Below are 13,373 nucleotides of genomic sequence, written 5' to 3' on the forward strand. Positions count from 1 at the left end.
AGTCGACCCTGTGTAGATTTTGGTTGGAAAATGAAGAGGAGTTAAAATTAGCTGTAGGGACCAAAAGCAAATAACAAGGTGATAATTATTCCCTAAGTAAAAGAAGACTCTCCTTCTGCGGAAACAGTACATTGATTCAATATATACAAAGATTTGGTGGAATTCAACAAGGGCTATGTGCTGAGTTTTGAGATCATCTCTTCCACCAACTTCAACATGGTTCCAGGTATTCTCTCCCCTTCTTGATCAATCTCTCGCATTATCTGCTCAACGATCTCAATCTTTGACTGCTTGTTTTTAATAACGTAGCCAGAGCAGTCCCTTAACAGAAGCAATAGCTCTCTAGCCATTTCTTTAGCCCTCCTTGTCCCATCTACGCTCACTTGAAGCAATCCGGGCATCACTCCTTCTCTCAGTATCATTCCTCTGTTCGTCTCTCTGTCATAGCTGCATATACAGAGTAGTATCCCTACCGCATGCTCTTTACATTGAGGTGACCCTTCTTCTATGGCTTCAACCAGAACCCCAATTGCCCCACTAATGCTGGAAATAGATTCTGGTGAATGAGAGATTATGTTTTCGAGCAAAGCTGCTGCCTTATCAGCCAATTCAGATGCTTTGTCACAAACGTTGATGACTTGAAGCAAAGCGTACGGTGCTCCAGAGGCTATAACCAAGGGAACAATCTGATGGAGAGTCGATAGATTTTGTAGCGTTGCAATGCCATCAACCTTGGCTTGAATGGTAAGTCTATCGAGCCCAATAAGTCCAACTAAAAGCTGAACCAACATGGTTGATGCCATCTTGACCTTGTTTTTGTTACAGGAAGAGAGAATCAGAAGAAATGCCATGGCCAGTTCAAGTATTACCATCTTTGTTTCTGACTGGAGGATCTCTAGCAACATTGGTACTGCCCCAGATTTCACTATTCTGACTTTGTTCCTGTAAAGATCAGCAACAAACTCAGTTAGTAATCTTTTTTCTGTTACTACCGCGTAACACAAGCCATATAGAAGAAGAAGAAAGACATACCTTTCACTGCCAAAGGCAAGGCTGAGTAATGCAGATAGAGCAACTTCTGTTGTGATACAGTCTTGAGATTGTAACATTGAGAGTAAAGGAGGAATGATTTCTTTTTCTGACATTTTTTGTCTTTGCTTCCTGGTTAGATTACTAAGCTCTATAGCTGCTTGTATCTGAGACTCTCTGTTACCGCTAAGAAGACTCTCCACCACAATATCCTCCATTGCAGCACTCTTCTTCCTCTGTGTAATTTTTGGTTAATAACTTCACTTGGAAGAAGAGTGAGGGAAGTTGTGGTGGTGATTGGTGAAGTAAGTATAATAGAGAAAAAAAAAACAATAGAAAATATCAAATATGGTTGCTTTAACAAGCAATGTTAGGCTTTTTTTTTGGGCATCCATTGTTTCATGTTGAAGCAAACTCACCTAAAGCTTTTCTTTTTTTTTTCTCTCAGCTTCTTCTTTTTATCCTTTTTTATTTAAATTTTAGTCCTGTAGATATTATAAGTTTTAATTCTAGAAGATCTTAAAACCCATATGGGAAAGTAAGTATCTGTTTGGATATTTTGTTCTTATTTGTATGATCTATCCAATGTTGATTCCTATAGATTGAATCTTTATCTTTCCTCATGTAGAAGCAAGGTAAAGCTGATCTGCATTATCCAATATCTCTAATGCCATTGATCCCAAGAGATTATATATTGTTTAAGCAATGACAAGTTAGTTTGTTGCAAAAATTGTTTGTTTCTTGAACTCTAGTTGACCCTATTATAGTGTGATTTTTTCCACGTTATTATAATTTTTTTAACTCCCTAGGTGTCTCTTTCTTGATTTAAACGCACAGATTATATGATCTCTAATAATTATGTCAAATTTTTTAAAATAAACTTCTAACGAATGCCAATCAATTGTCTTTATATATTAGAACTAAACTGACAACGATGCGCACTTTGGAATTTAATAATAGAGAATTTGTTAAAAATGCGCTTTTGATATACCCTTTTCAAAAATACCCTTTTTTCTGGTCATTTTTTTTTTTTGTCCTCTTTTAATTTTTAATGACCATTTTACCCTTAAATGAAAATTATTTTATTCAATAAAAAGAAAAACAAAATTTTCCCGCCAAAAAATTTCCAACATATTTTCCCGCCAAAAATTTTTCGAAAAAAATTTCCCTCCAAAATTTTTTTTGTCAAAAAAATTTTGTTAAAAAATTTCGACAAAAAAATTTTCCCGCCAAAAAAAATTTACAAGGTTTTTAAAAGGTTTTATAAGGTTTCTACCTTATAAACACCTTGTAAAGGCTTTTACAAGATTTTTTAAAGAGTTTTAAAAGCTTTTTTAAACAACTTGTAAACGCTTTTACAAGATTTTTAAAAGGTTTTAAAAGGTTTTCAAATGGTTTTTAAAAAGATTTTTTAAAGGTTTTTAAACACCTTGTAAACGCTTTTACAATGATATTAAAAACCTTGTAAAAGTTTTTATAAGATTTTTAAAAACCTTTTAAAAGCATTTACAAGCTTTTTAAAAGCATTTACAAGGTTTTTAAAAGCGTTTACAATGTGTTTAAAAACTTTTTAAAAACCTTGTAAACGCTTTTAAACAATGTTTTTAAAAGATATAAATTTCAATATTTTTGGCGGGAAAAATTTTCGATTTTGGCGGGAAATTTTTTTTTTGGCGGGAAAAAATAATTTTTTCGGGAAAAATTTTCGATTTTGGCGGAAAAAAAAAATTTGGCGGGAAATTTTTTTGGCGGGAAAATATTTTCGATTTTGATGACTGTACATTCTTGCTGTCACTAAAAAGGATAATTTGGTCATTTTGTATATAAAGAGGGGTAGTTTTAAAAATAGTCAACATGAAGTGATATTTTAAAAAATGAGTATTGAAAAAGGGCATTTTTTAGAATGCCCCATTACACTCAACCTGAATTAATATGAATGATTCAGACCACCACGTGACAAATGTTTTTTGGATGTGTTTATAATATTTTAGAAAAGCAAAATTTACGTATATTTTAATTTAGTGTTTTACATCCTTCATCTCCTTTCGTTAGGGACAGAGAATAATATGATCAAGTTTCTTTCCCCATTGGTCCCTAAGCCCGAATATGTGTAAGAAAAAAATGCTTCAAATTTTCTTCGGTTAGAAGTATGGAATTCAAATACATAAGTATAGTGAAAAACTAAGAAACCATTCTAAAAATTATACCACATTTTTTTACTTTGTAAGTACATCTCCAACTAGAAGCTTCCACTCACGTTTATTATTATACTATGAATTTTTGTAGAAATTATTAGGTAGATAGATTATTTCTTTAGGCGTACTCATGCATCAGAAAAAAATATAGAGATCTAATATAATAAAAAATTGGAAATATGTTCTTTTGATTTTCTATGTTTTACGGCGCCTTACTCTTATTATTACTGATCCTTGAAAGAAAATTAAACATGAAAAAATTGCCAATCAAACTTGAACAACTAAGTAACTTAACATTTAACCATATACATACTGATGCTGTTGTGTTCATTGCCAACCAAACTTGAACAGCTATGTTACTTTTAACCATATTTATACGTAATGATGCTGTTGCTATGAACGTGATTGATTCATCATACTAAATGTAAAAAGGTTCTAGACGTATGTAGTTTCAAATACTGCTTGTTTTGTGGATTTCATATAACACGTATAACAATAATCAAAATCAAAACTTTTTTCAAATTTGGGAGTACATGTTGCGAAGAAACACTAATGATAGATAACTTAAGAAAGAGCATGAGAGAACAGATATGCGAGCAAAAAATAAACAAGTTATGATGATTGAGCATCCTTCAACATTTTCTTGCGCTGCTCGATTAGTTCAACACTTGCTTTCTTCTTTTTCTGCCCAATCTGCAGATAGCATTTCACAAAAGAAAACACAACATCAAGTTACAAAACACTAAAGAGTCTTTCATTGATATGATTTAGCAGAGCTTTTAAAACCAGGAATCATCACACAGCTAAATCTAGTACTGAATTGTATGTAATTAGTAACAGACCTATAGAAACTATGGACCAAAAAAAGGAATGAAAGGTAAATTGTAAATGGTACGTACCTTCATGGCTTCATAGAGCTTCCTCTTCTTACGCGACATCAGCAGTGTGGGCATATCAGCGTCCTCTTGAGCTATTTGCATAGCATCGGGACCTGATTCTTCATCTTCAGCCACCTCAGGTGCTACGACAGCCTTACTTCCAGTTAGTTCAATCTTCAGTTCCTCATGGTATTGCTTCTCCTTTGCCGCCATCTACATAAAATAACCCACACAACACAAAGTTAAAATCTTGATCAACACATAAAAAACTTCACAGGTTTGTGTTAATTCATTTATAAAGCACAAAACCAGACCTTCTTCTTGCTCGCAGCAGCTTCAGCTTCCTCGGCACGGCTCATAACACCAGCGTATAGTAAGTTTTGAGGATCTTCAAGATCCTCTTTTCCAACACCTGGCAACGGAAGAACTTCGTTTCTCGCTGCTGCTTGAAGCCTTTTGATGGTTTCAGCATAATCAGGAACATATCCTTCTGCTTCATTGTCCACAAACGGTGACAAGTGTGGCGGTGGAATGCTGCTTGCATGAAAACACACAACAAATATGTAAACAGCTGAGAAAACGAAACAAAAAAATGGTAGTAAAAGAAGAAATAAGCAAGGGCTATGAATGTGTTACCTTCCGACCAAATACTTTTCAGTTGGCAAGATTATGCGAGCATTCACACAGTCATAGATCCACTGTGGTTGCACATATTCCCTTGAAAGATACTGATGGCCCGCACTTGGTTTATCGATGATCTACAGAAGTAGAAAGCATGTTATTGAAAACTATCGATATATCTACACTTTAGGATACAATGGCAATATTAAACATCAAGCTAAACGGCTTACATGATGTGTAATACTCTCATCATCCTCCTTGAACGGAGCACCTTCTCCTTCCCAAGACACCATCCCACCAAAAGCAGGAAGCACAAAAAGCAGGGACTCTCTTGGAACCTACATGAGTATACAAAATTATCATATAAGAGATAAGCTGCAGTTATGAAAAAAATTAATGATCTTCTAGGTCACTGGTCGAGGGTAAACTCAAGCACACAGATCTTCCAAATATTAAAAAAAACATGGAGATATCAGAGATTCATGTTATAGAAAGACTACTATTATATTTGGTCAATTACTGATAAAATTTAGTAGCACATGAGTATGTTTTGTCCCTACCAGTTTAAGTTTGTCAATGATTAACTATTTTACAAGAAAATTCAGTGATAAAAAGAGGCTCAGGAGTGAATCAGAGAGATACCTCACGGCTCAAGAAAAACTTCAGATCCTTGAACAGTGACTTGCACACTCTTGTTTCTTCATCCTCTTCAACTTCTTTATTGTTATCTGCAACAATATGCATCAATGCTCCAGGCTCACTCGAAGGCAGCTGATGCTGAAGTTGTGCAAGTCTCAGTTCAGATTCTTCACGGTCATTTGACTGTGAGCTAGATGAAGCATCAACTTTAGGTTCCACCGTCATGCCTCTGGAGCTGGCATCTATGTATCTTGACAGTGCATAGAGATCTGCAACATTGAAGACAAGCATAAATATTAATCAGAGTAAAAGGTCCTTCATTCTGATAGTTACATATGAAAAATATCATCGCTACTTGGAGGAGGGTAGCTTACCCGCAGCCAAAGCCTCCAACCGCGAATCAAGGATTGGCGGATATTTCACATTCAGAGAATGGTATAGCTTGAAGTTAATAAAGGCAAGAAGCGTCTGCATCAAAGGTGAATGAAAATTTGTCATCATACGTCCGAACATTAGCATAGGTTAGGAAACTCAAATTAATTCATTCCTACTAAACTGATGAATTAAGTTAACAAGGGAAAAGGAATGAATAGGGATTAGGAGTTCTCACCTCATAAAATTCCAAGAAGGTTAGCATGACACCAAAGTCAACATCATTTGTAAAAACTTGTTGTATTGCATGAGGGGTCAACCAAGTGATCTTCTGACCTTCTAATTCAGCCTATTAAGATAATTACCAAAGTTCCATTATTAGAGGATGTAATCTACAAATTTCATTATAAACTTTCAAGATAAAGTAACACAATACCTGATAGTAAATACCCTTGACAGATACAAACACTTTACGCAATGCATGACAACGTGAAATGTAAGCTTGCCATTCATGGGTCAATCTGGTTCACAAAAGAAGCGCAAATTAAGATTAACGGATATGAGACTAAGACAAGCTGCCAATATGTAAAAGACACAAGGTTCCAAAAGAAGAGATAAGATTCTAACCTTCTACAGTTGTGAACTCGCTTAACTTCGAGATTTTCCCTGTCTGATGCAGGCAACACCGCAAAAAGATGAACCATGGTAAGACAGTCATCCAAATCTCGCAGTGCATCAATAAATGTTGGATACCTAAATATTCGGAACACAAGCAAAAAAAAAGTGTTAACAGTCTAAACTCATGGATGTTCAGACAACAAAAAAAAAACAAAATCAAGTCAGAAGCAAACCTCTCACGGATCAATCTATCTAGCTTGTAAGTGGGTTGGCGAGTAAGCAAAAGGCGTGCGAGCTCCTCGTTCTTCTTGGCCTTGGCTTTTTTCACCTTCTTTTGGTAGGTTTTGATCTCCCTGAACTTCTCAAGAAGTGGCTCGTGCATAAGGAAAGCAATGTCCTTGACATGGTAGTAAGTGTGATGGTTTCCCTTCACCTTCTTCTTCGGTTCTCTTGGAAATATACCTTTCACAATACATAGTCTCCTGAAAATACCCAAATCAGCAGGTACAATAACAAATTAGTCACACCCATATATATGGAACAAAGTATACAAAATGCTTTTGTATTTCCAATACTGAGGATAAATCAAAGAATCATTATAACCTAAGAGCCACCAATTCCGAAAATATTAAAATTAGCGACGGAGAAGGACGAACCTGAAAAGATTCAAGTTAACTTGAAGATGTTTGAGAGCTTGCGACCTGGTCATATACCTAGCCGCATTTCCTTCTTTCTTTTTCCCCTGCAAATGACACAAACACAACCACAAAACATCAGCTCAAAAAATTTCTCGAGCAAAGGGGAAAACGAATATGGATTACAGCAGCTGTTAATCAACTGATATTGGGAAGAAATTAGAGGTTCAATCCAACAGAGACACTTACCGCTGGCCTGTAATGCTTCGGCATGGTGATGATACTGATACGGCCTACCAGAGAGGGGACGAGAGAGGTAAACGAGAGAGGAAGAGAATTAGGGTTTTAGCCAAAACTGAGAATACATAGTCGGGTAGTCAGAGGCCGTTATAATGGGCTTTTTTAATTACGATCATGGGTTTTAAGGCCCAATAAGGTCATTCGTTGTCAGTGGAAACAATACCGAACCAAACCGAATTAACCCAGTTTATCAACAAATCTTGTTTGGATCAAATTCTAATGAAAAAAACATTGATGTCTGTATGGAATCAATAACTAATGTATCCATCTCCTTTTAGATTAAAACAAAAATGGTTATTTCCAAGGAAAATATTGTAACCAACCACTAACCAGTACCCAAAACCAAAGTGAATAAATTAAGAGATTTTTGTATTTTGTGATTCAAATACTTGTGCTTACATTTGTTCTAATTGTCAAAATTAAAACCACAATACCAACGGGAAAAGTAAATGTCGTCACTGTGGAGGAGGTTGTTGGTCAGCAGCACTAGGATCGGCGGGAACTGGCGGCTCGCCATCGTTGGGTATCCAGAATGTGAGTACCGTCGACGCAGCAACAAACATGGCTCTACGAGGTGCCCATTTCAGACACGACACTACTCCTATATTGTTCTCCCACCTCGCCACCTTATTTTTAGACAAAACCATGGACAAAAAATTAGATACTGTGACAAGCACAAGGCATAGAAATAGTTGCTTTAAATTTCTGAATAATTCATCATCTTTTAAGTGGATATGTACAATCCTGGTGATGTTGATTATTCTGCATTTACCTCAGATGGGTTCTCGATGTTCCAAGCATGTAAGGTTCCATCTCCTGAACCTGTATCCGAAAAAGAAAACTTACTGTGAGGTCTAGTATTATCTGATTTGGTTGAGTAGTTTCATAATTTGGAGTTAAAGTTGGTTAAACTTGGATGTTGTGTAGAGTTTCAAACAAATGTATTTACCTGACAGAACATACTTGCCATCTGGTGTGAAAGTGGCTTCTATGGATGTACCCTGTGAAGGCTCCAAACTAAAACCACATTTCTGCAAAACAACATACCGGTTTTACCAACTTAAACCTAATCCTTCTCCAAGTGAAAGATACAGAATGTGATTACCTTCTCTCCACGATATGCATCAAGAACGTAGATATTGTTGTTTTTAGTTGTTAGGAGCATGGATTTTCCATCGTTGCTGAATTTTATATCGTTAACCTCAGCAGTATCCCCACCCACCAGAAATGTGTCAAAGGGACCCTACATAAGAGATTGAAATTGGGTTGAGTAGTCATAACTTGGAACTACAAGAGCAGTCATGTGTGTGAATCAAACAACTTAACAGCACCTTGTCGTAACACCGGGAATCAAACAACTTAACAGCACCTCCTTCCATTGCAATAGCAAACACCAGGCCTTGTTGGTCATACGCAACTGCAGGCCTACCACGAAGATGTAGAATCCCCTATTGACTAAAAGGGTAAGCCTAAATCATGAAACCATATACATTCACAGAGAGACAATAAAAGAAGAGAGCCTAAATCGAGAAAAACTTGTTCTACATGTTAAATGCTTCCAACATCCACATTAAGTTAAAGTTTCAGGATGAAATTATGAGGGTTTGGAGGTTTATATAACAAAAGGAAAACGACACTTTTCTGCTAAAAACTATAGCAATATTCAGACATATCCCATATGACTTTGTCAGACTTATTGGACAATGCCTTTCACAGATTTTGTAAAACTGGGAAAACTAACCTGGCAGGCATTAACACGAAGATCCCAGAGTCTGACACTCTTGTCGAGAGAACCAGACATGAAGCTGTCATTTATTGGAGACATACAAAGCGATACAACCCTGAAAAAGAAGAAATATTTTCAATCGATGTTCATACTACAAACATATATCCAATTCCAAGTTCAAGAGGTGATATCAGACCTGTCTTTATGCCCTTTAAAGTAGCGAAGGATCCGATTATCATACATTGAAAGATATCTCAAGGATTCTAGCACCACCAAGAAGAAGAAAACAAGTATCCAAGTAAGTCCAATATCCAGCCATTTTTAATTTGATTAACCAATCTGAAGCAAAAGAGTATAAATAACGAACTCACCTCCAGTATCCAAATTGTATCGAGAAGAGCAAATAAGAGAGCTAGGGTGATGAGTGAAGCATACACGATCGGTGCCATGTTTCTTATGGTATGTAATCTTGAGCTGTCTACGTTTTTTTAAACAAACATCGATACAAACTTTCAGATAAACAATTTGATTCTCAAACTGGTAGAACTTAATTGAAAACCTAAAAAGAGGGGAGGAAGAACTGACTTAGCGTTGGCGATATCGAAGAGACGAAGTGAATCATCCTCGCTGGATGTGACCAGTAGGTCATCAGTCCTATGGAAACCCACTGAATGTATCTTCCCTCCCTGTTAAATCCATCCAACAACGAGAATTGAACGGATTAGACTCGAAATCTGGATTTTACCCAAACTTAATTCGAAATCAAAACAGAAAGTTAATCCGTTCATACGAAATCAGAGAAGACTGCGCCGATGGCCATCCTGCGCACAAGTCCGTCGTCTAACTCCGTCAACGACATCGTTCAGATGAAACAACCGGTGAAGCACGAGAAACCCCGAGAGAGAGATAGGCAGGGGAGCGAGAGAGAAAACTAATAAGATTTTTAGTGGGTTTCGCGGGTGACATGACGACGCCGTTTTTTTTAATAAAATAAGAAACATCTTGTCGTTCAGTTCCAGTCTATAAAAACTACATGTCGTTTTTTGGCTAAGGAAATATAATAATAGAGCCTGCACTGCACGCAGTGACTTTTCTTTATGTAGGTGATCTGTGATTTCCAAATTGTCAAAATAACGCAAATGAATGAAACACATAAGAAAATAAATGACTGAAGAGCTTCAAGTTTCAAATACATAGGAAAGCTTTGAAAAAATAATGAAGTAGCAAACCAAACAAGAAGGTAATAATCCAAAGATATGTTCGAGGAAATCTGACATGAGATGATAAAATACGACTATACAATGTCAGCGAAACCGCAATTAAGAGATATTATTAACACAGCTAACGACCACCAAACCAACCTCTTGGCGGTTGCTGCTGCTGCTGCATCATACCTCCTCTATCTCCATTCATCAGCTTATCTAAAACAACATTGAGGTCAACCGCTTGACCATTCTCAGTCAATGTTCTCACTGTTCCTCTCACTTGGTCCCTTGGGAACCCCATGCTTACCACTTTGTCGATTACATCATCCACTGGCGCTCTGCTTCCTGATCTTGGGGAACCCGAGCCACCACTTCCACCGCTACTGATGGCTGAAGCCATTGGTAATCCTTGTGGTAGAAGGCGTGCCATTGGGAGCTGTGGGTAAGCACCGGATCCGCTTCCACTTTGATGTGGCGGTTTCACAGACGGGGTGTTTCCATACTGTGAGGAAGGTGGACCGGTATACTGGTAAGGCTCAGGAGAGTACCCGGAAGCGAAACCTGAATTGGATCTCCCACCTGATCCATCATACATTGATGGTGGCGTTGGAGGACCGTTGTAGTACTGTTGAGATGGGGCTGAAACTGAAGGTGGATGAGAAGGTGGTTGACGAGGAGGGTTTGGTGGGTAAGATTGCTGAGGGTAAGGTGGTTCCTCCGGGTTGTAGCCAGACGGGTGTTGGAGCTGTGGAGGTGGCTGCTGTGGGTATTGTGGCTGTTGCGGAGGTGACTGGTAAGGTGGTTGATGCAGTGACTGGGTTGGAGGAGGAGGTTGATATGGAGGCTGGTTTGTTGGAGGTGGCTGGGACTGCCCAGGAGGAGGGAAATAAGGCTCTTGTTGGGGAGAGAACTGGTTAGGAAGCTGAGGCAGTTGTGATGAAGGAGGCGGGAGACTGTGCTGTGAGGCAGGCGGTTGGATAAATTGTTGTGGCGGGAGGCCCTGCTGAGTAAGAGACTGGGGAGCTGCAGCAGAAGCTGGTGGCTGAGGCAGTGACGCGGGTGGCTGAGCAGTGGGTTCAACATGTGTAGAGTGCGTCTCCGGCTGCTGGTTTACCTTTGATAGTTGGAGCTTTGAAAGCTGAAGCTGCGCTTCAACTATGTCTTGTTTGTCCTTCAACATCTGTACACCGCTTTGCACCTGAACGCAATCATTCAAAGAAGGTACTGAGAAATCTAGAAGCTTAATAGATGGTAACTCGAAACAAAAGCCTATATGCATTAAAGACATTGAAAAAATAAAAATCATGAAACCAGAAACTTCTTTGAAGTTAAATGAACAATAATAACTCCCAGGCAAGACTAGAATAGTAGAATTGGCATCAAAAAGGCAGAGAATAACGCTTAGTCTAATATCTCAGATTCATTTGGTTGTTTCTATACTCTCAAACTAATTTACTTTAGGTTTCCAGGAAGAGTTAAGTTACCTCTAACATGATGTTTTCAAGCTGTCTCAGTTTCCCATCAGTGGTTCCATGACTGTTCCCAACAGAAACTTTCACATCATCCACCAAGTTCTCGAGATTTCGAGTTCTGGTCTCCAGCTGAGTTAGACGTGCACTGACACCTTCTATGACATGTATCAAGTTATCAGCATGTGCCTTCATTGTGCGATCAATCGCAGATAAAATAGCTGACTCTGACGCATTTCGATTCTTCTCAGCAAACAACTTTGAAGGTTCAAGAGAGTCCATAGAACCATAACTCTGCAATAACGAACCAGATGCAACAAGTAAGGCTAAAGTGTGATTATTGTCCATTAACACAGTCAAAATAATTGTCTATGATTCTTCTAAACCTTAGAACCGATTCTAATAAGCAAAATACCGTAATCGTGATAAAAACTAATAGAGACACAAACAAAGGAGATTGATCGCAAAATAATAAAAGAGATATGAGAGAATTTTAGAAAATATTTACTCTTGCGGAAGAAGTTGAAACCGGTTTTGGATCAGAAGCATCCCAAACCCTAGCAGCCGTGGAATTAACAGATCCGGCGAGATCTAAAGCGTGGTGAGACAATCCGACGGAGGCATTAGGGCGAATAGGCTGAAAATCATAGCTAGGAAAGATCGCTTCCTTCTTCGACTCCAAGCCATTGTTATTATCACCGGCGCGGTGCTTCTGGTGATCGCCGCCGTCTTGTGAATTATTGTTACTATTAGTATTGTCTTCGTTCATCAGATCCATTATCTGCTTATCCGAGTACAGAGCCGTATTCATCGATCGAAGTTATGATAATCTCTCTCCCCTTTGATTTTATATGATTTCCCTTAAATTCCTGGAGAAAAATTTAATTAAATTTTCATCGCCCAAATCGTTCAAGTCAGCATCTCTTTCTAATGTAACGTGTCAACATCGATTTTGAAGACTTGGTGTATAGCCCATTGGGCTTGGAGACTTAATAAGCCCATGACTATTTTCTTTCTTCAACTCGACCGTGGGGACAAAGGAAGAAACAACATGATTTGAGTGCAATTACGATTAAGTGGATAATTTTTAGACAGGAAGAAGATTATATTTTAACATGGGGTAACTAAAAGTCTTTAACATTGTGAATGGTGGGATACGCCAAGCCCTTGCAATAGTGCAACGCATGGGCGACGAACGTGAGCACAAATAGCAAGCTATTTCAATGGCTCACTCCCTAAAAAGATTGAGTTAATATCGTGTGGATCGATGATCCACATATCAGATATTAAACTGATAAGAACAGATACTACACTTGATCTTAGCCAAAAGGCCGAGAAAGGTATGCTTTGTCTCAACGTTTGCGAGTCCTTTTATATCAAAACATCGGCTTTGTTTTGCTAATACTCTTCCGATGTGGGACTAGTGTACTAACACTCGAACAAAGAAATCAGCTCATAAGTAAGTTTACTGAAGAAAAGCTAAAGACGTTTTATGTTTATAGATTGCTCGTTAAGAAAATTTCCAGAGTTAATGATTGATAGGGGTTGATCTCAACAAGAGACAACCCTCCAAAAATAGGCGTATGCCGCTTAAGTACGACAAGCTCACGGTATTCTTTAGTAAAAGGCGAAAGAATAGTTCGCTATGTGCTTATCGCACGGCTCCGTGGTTTTTAACAGAAGGCT

At 37.9% G+C, this 13,373-nt stretch overlaps 4 protein-coding genes and 2 non-coding genes across 6 annotated transcripts; all 6 read right to left on the reverse strand.

Annotated features, from left to right (window-relative positions):
* Positions 1–65: 65 nt before the first annotated feature.
* On the reverse strand, positions 66–1,569 carry LOC104769688 (uncharacterized). Its single transcript, XM_010493956.3, has 2 exons — positions 1,033–1,569; positions 66–942 (listed from the first exon to the last, which is right to left on the reverse strand). Exons 1-2 carry the CDS (start codon positions 1,245–1,247, stop codon positions 174–176), a joined length of 984 nt encoding a protein of 327 aa, XP_010492258.1. The 5' UTR covers positions 1,248–1,569; the 3' UTR covers positions 66–173.
* A 2,151-nt stretch (positions 1,570–3,720) lies between these two features.
* LOC104769689 (pescadillo homolog) lies at positions 3,721–7,376 on the reverse strand. Its single transcript, XM_010493957.3, has 13 exons — positions 7,237–7,376; positions 7,009–7,094; positions 6,586–6,834; positions 6,362–6,487; positions 6,171–6,255; positions 5,973–6,083; positions 5,737–5,830; positions 5,366–5,631; positions 4,954–5,061; positions 4,739–4,860; positions 4,417–4,636; positions 4,124–4,315; positions 3,721–3,917 (listed from the first exon to the last, which is right to left on the reverse strand). Exons 1-13 carry the CDS (start codon positions 7,258–7,260, stop codon positions 3,837–3,839), a joined length of 1,764 nt encoding a protein of 587 aa, XP_010492259.1. The 5' UTR covers positions 7,261–7,376; the 3' UTR covers positions 3,721–3,836.
* A 263-nt stretch (positions 7,377–7,639) lies between these two features.
* On the reverse strand, positions 7,640–10,016 carry LOC104769690 (protein ANTHESIS PROMOTING FACTOR 1-like). The gene is made up of 10 exons (XM_010493958.3): positions 9,804–10,016; positions 9,599–9,699; positions 9,385–9,491; positions 9,210–9,276; positions 9,029–9,128; positions 8,619–8,735; positions 8,393–8,530; positions 8,237–8,318; positions 8,060–8,109; positions 7,640–7,913 (listed from the first exon to the last, which is right to left on the reverse strand). The coding sequence occupies exons 1-10, from the start codon at positions 9,870–9,872 to the stop codon at positions 7,743–7,745; spliced, it is 1,002 nt and encodes a 333-aa protein (XP_010492260.1). The 5' UTR covers positions 9,873–10,016; the 3' UTR covers positions 7,640–7,742.
* A 141-nt stretch (positions 10,017–10,157) lies between these two features.
* LOC104769691 (uncharacterized) lies at positions 10,158–12,649 on the reverse strand. The gene is made up of 3 exons (XM_010493960.2): positions 12,196–12,649; positions 11,703–11,981; positions 10,158–11,416 (listed from the first exon to the last, which is right to left on the reverse strand). Exons 1-3 carry the CDS (start codon positions 12,496–12,498, stop codon positions 10,355–10,357), a joined length of 1,644 nt encoding a protein of 547 aa, XP_010492262.1. The 5' UTR covers positions 12,499–12,649; the 3' UTR covers positions 10,158–10,354.
* A 187-nt stretch (positions 12,650–12,836) lies between these two features.
* Positions 12,837–13,031, reverse strand: LOC147918501 (U2 spliceosomal RNA). Its single transcript, XR_015594250.1, has one exon. It is a non-coding gene; the product is annotated as a U2 spliceosomal RNA (small nuclear RNA).
* Positions 13,032–13,233: 202 nt separating this feature from the next.
* On the reverse strand, positions 13,234–13,351 carry LOC147918502 (U5 spliceosomal RNA). The gene has a single exon (XR_015594227.1). It is a non-coding gene; the product is annotated as a U5 spliceosomal RNA (small nuclear RNA).
* Between the last annotated feature and the right edge of the window lie 22 nt (positions 13,352–13,373).

This window comes from Camelina sativa, chromosome 20, assembly GCF_030686135.1.
Source record: "Camelina sativa cultivar CO46 ecotype springtype chromosome 20, ASM3068613v1".
Classification (NCBI taxonomy): Eukaryota; Viridiplantae; Streptophyta; class Magnoliopsida; order Brassicales; family Brassicaceae; genus Camelina; species Camelina sativa.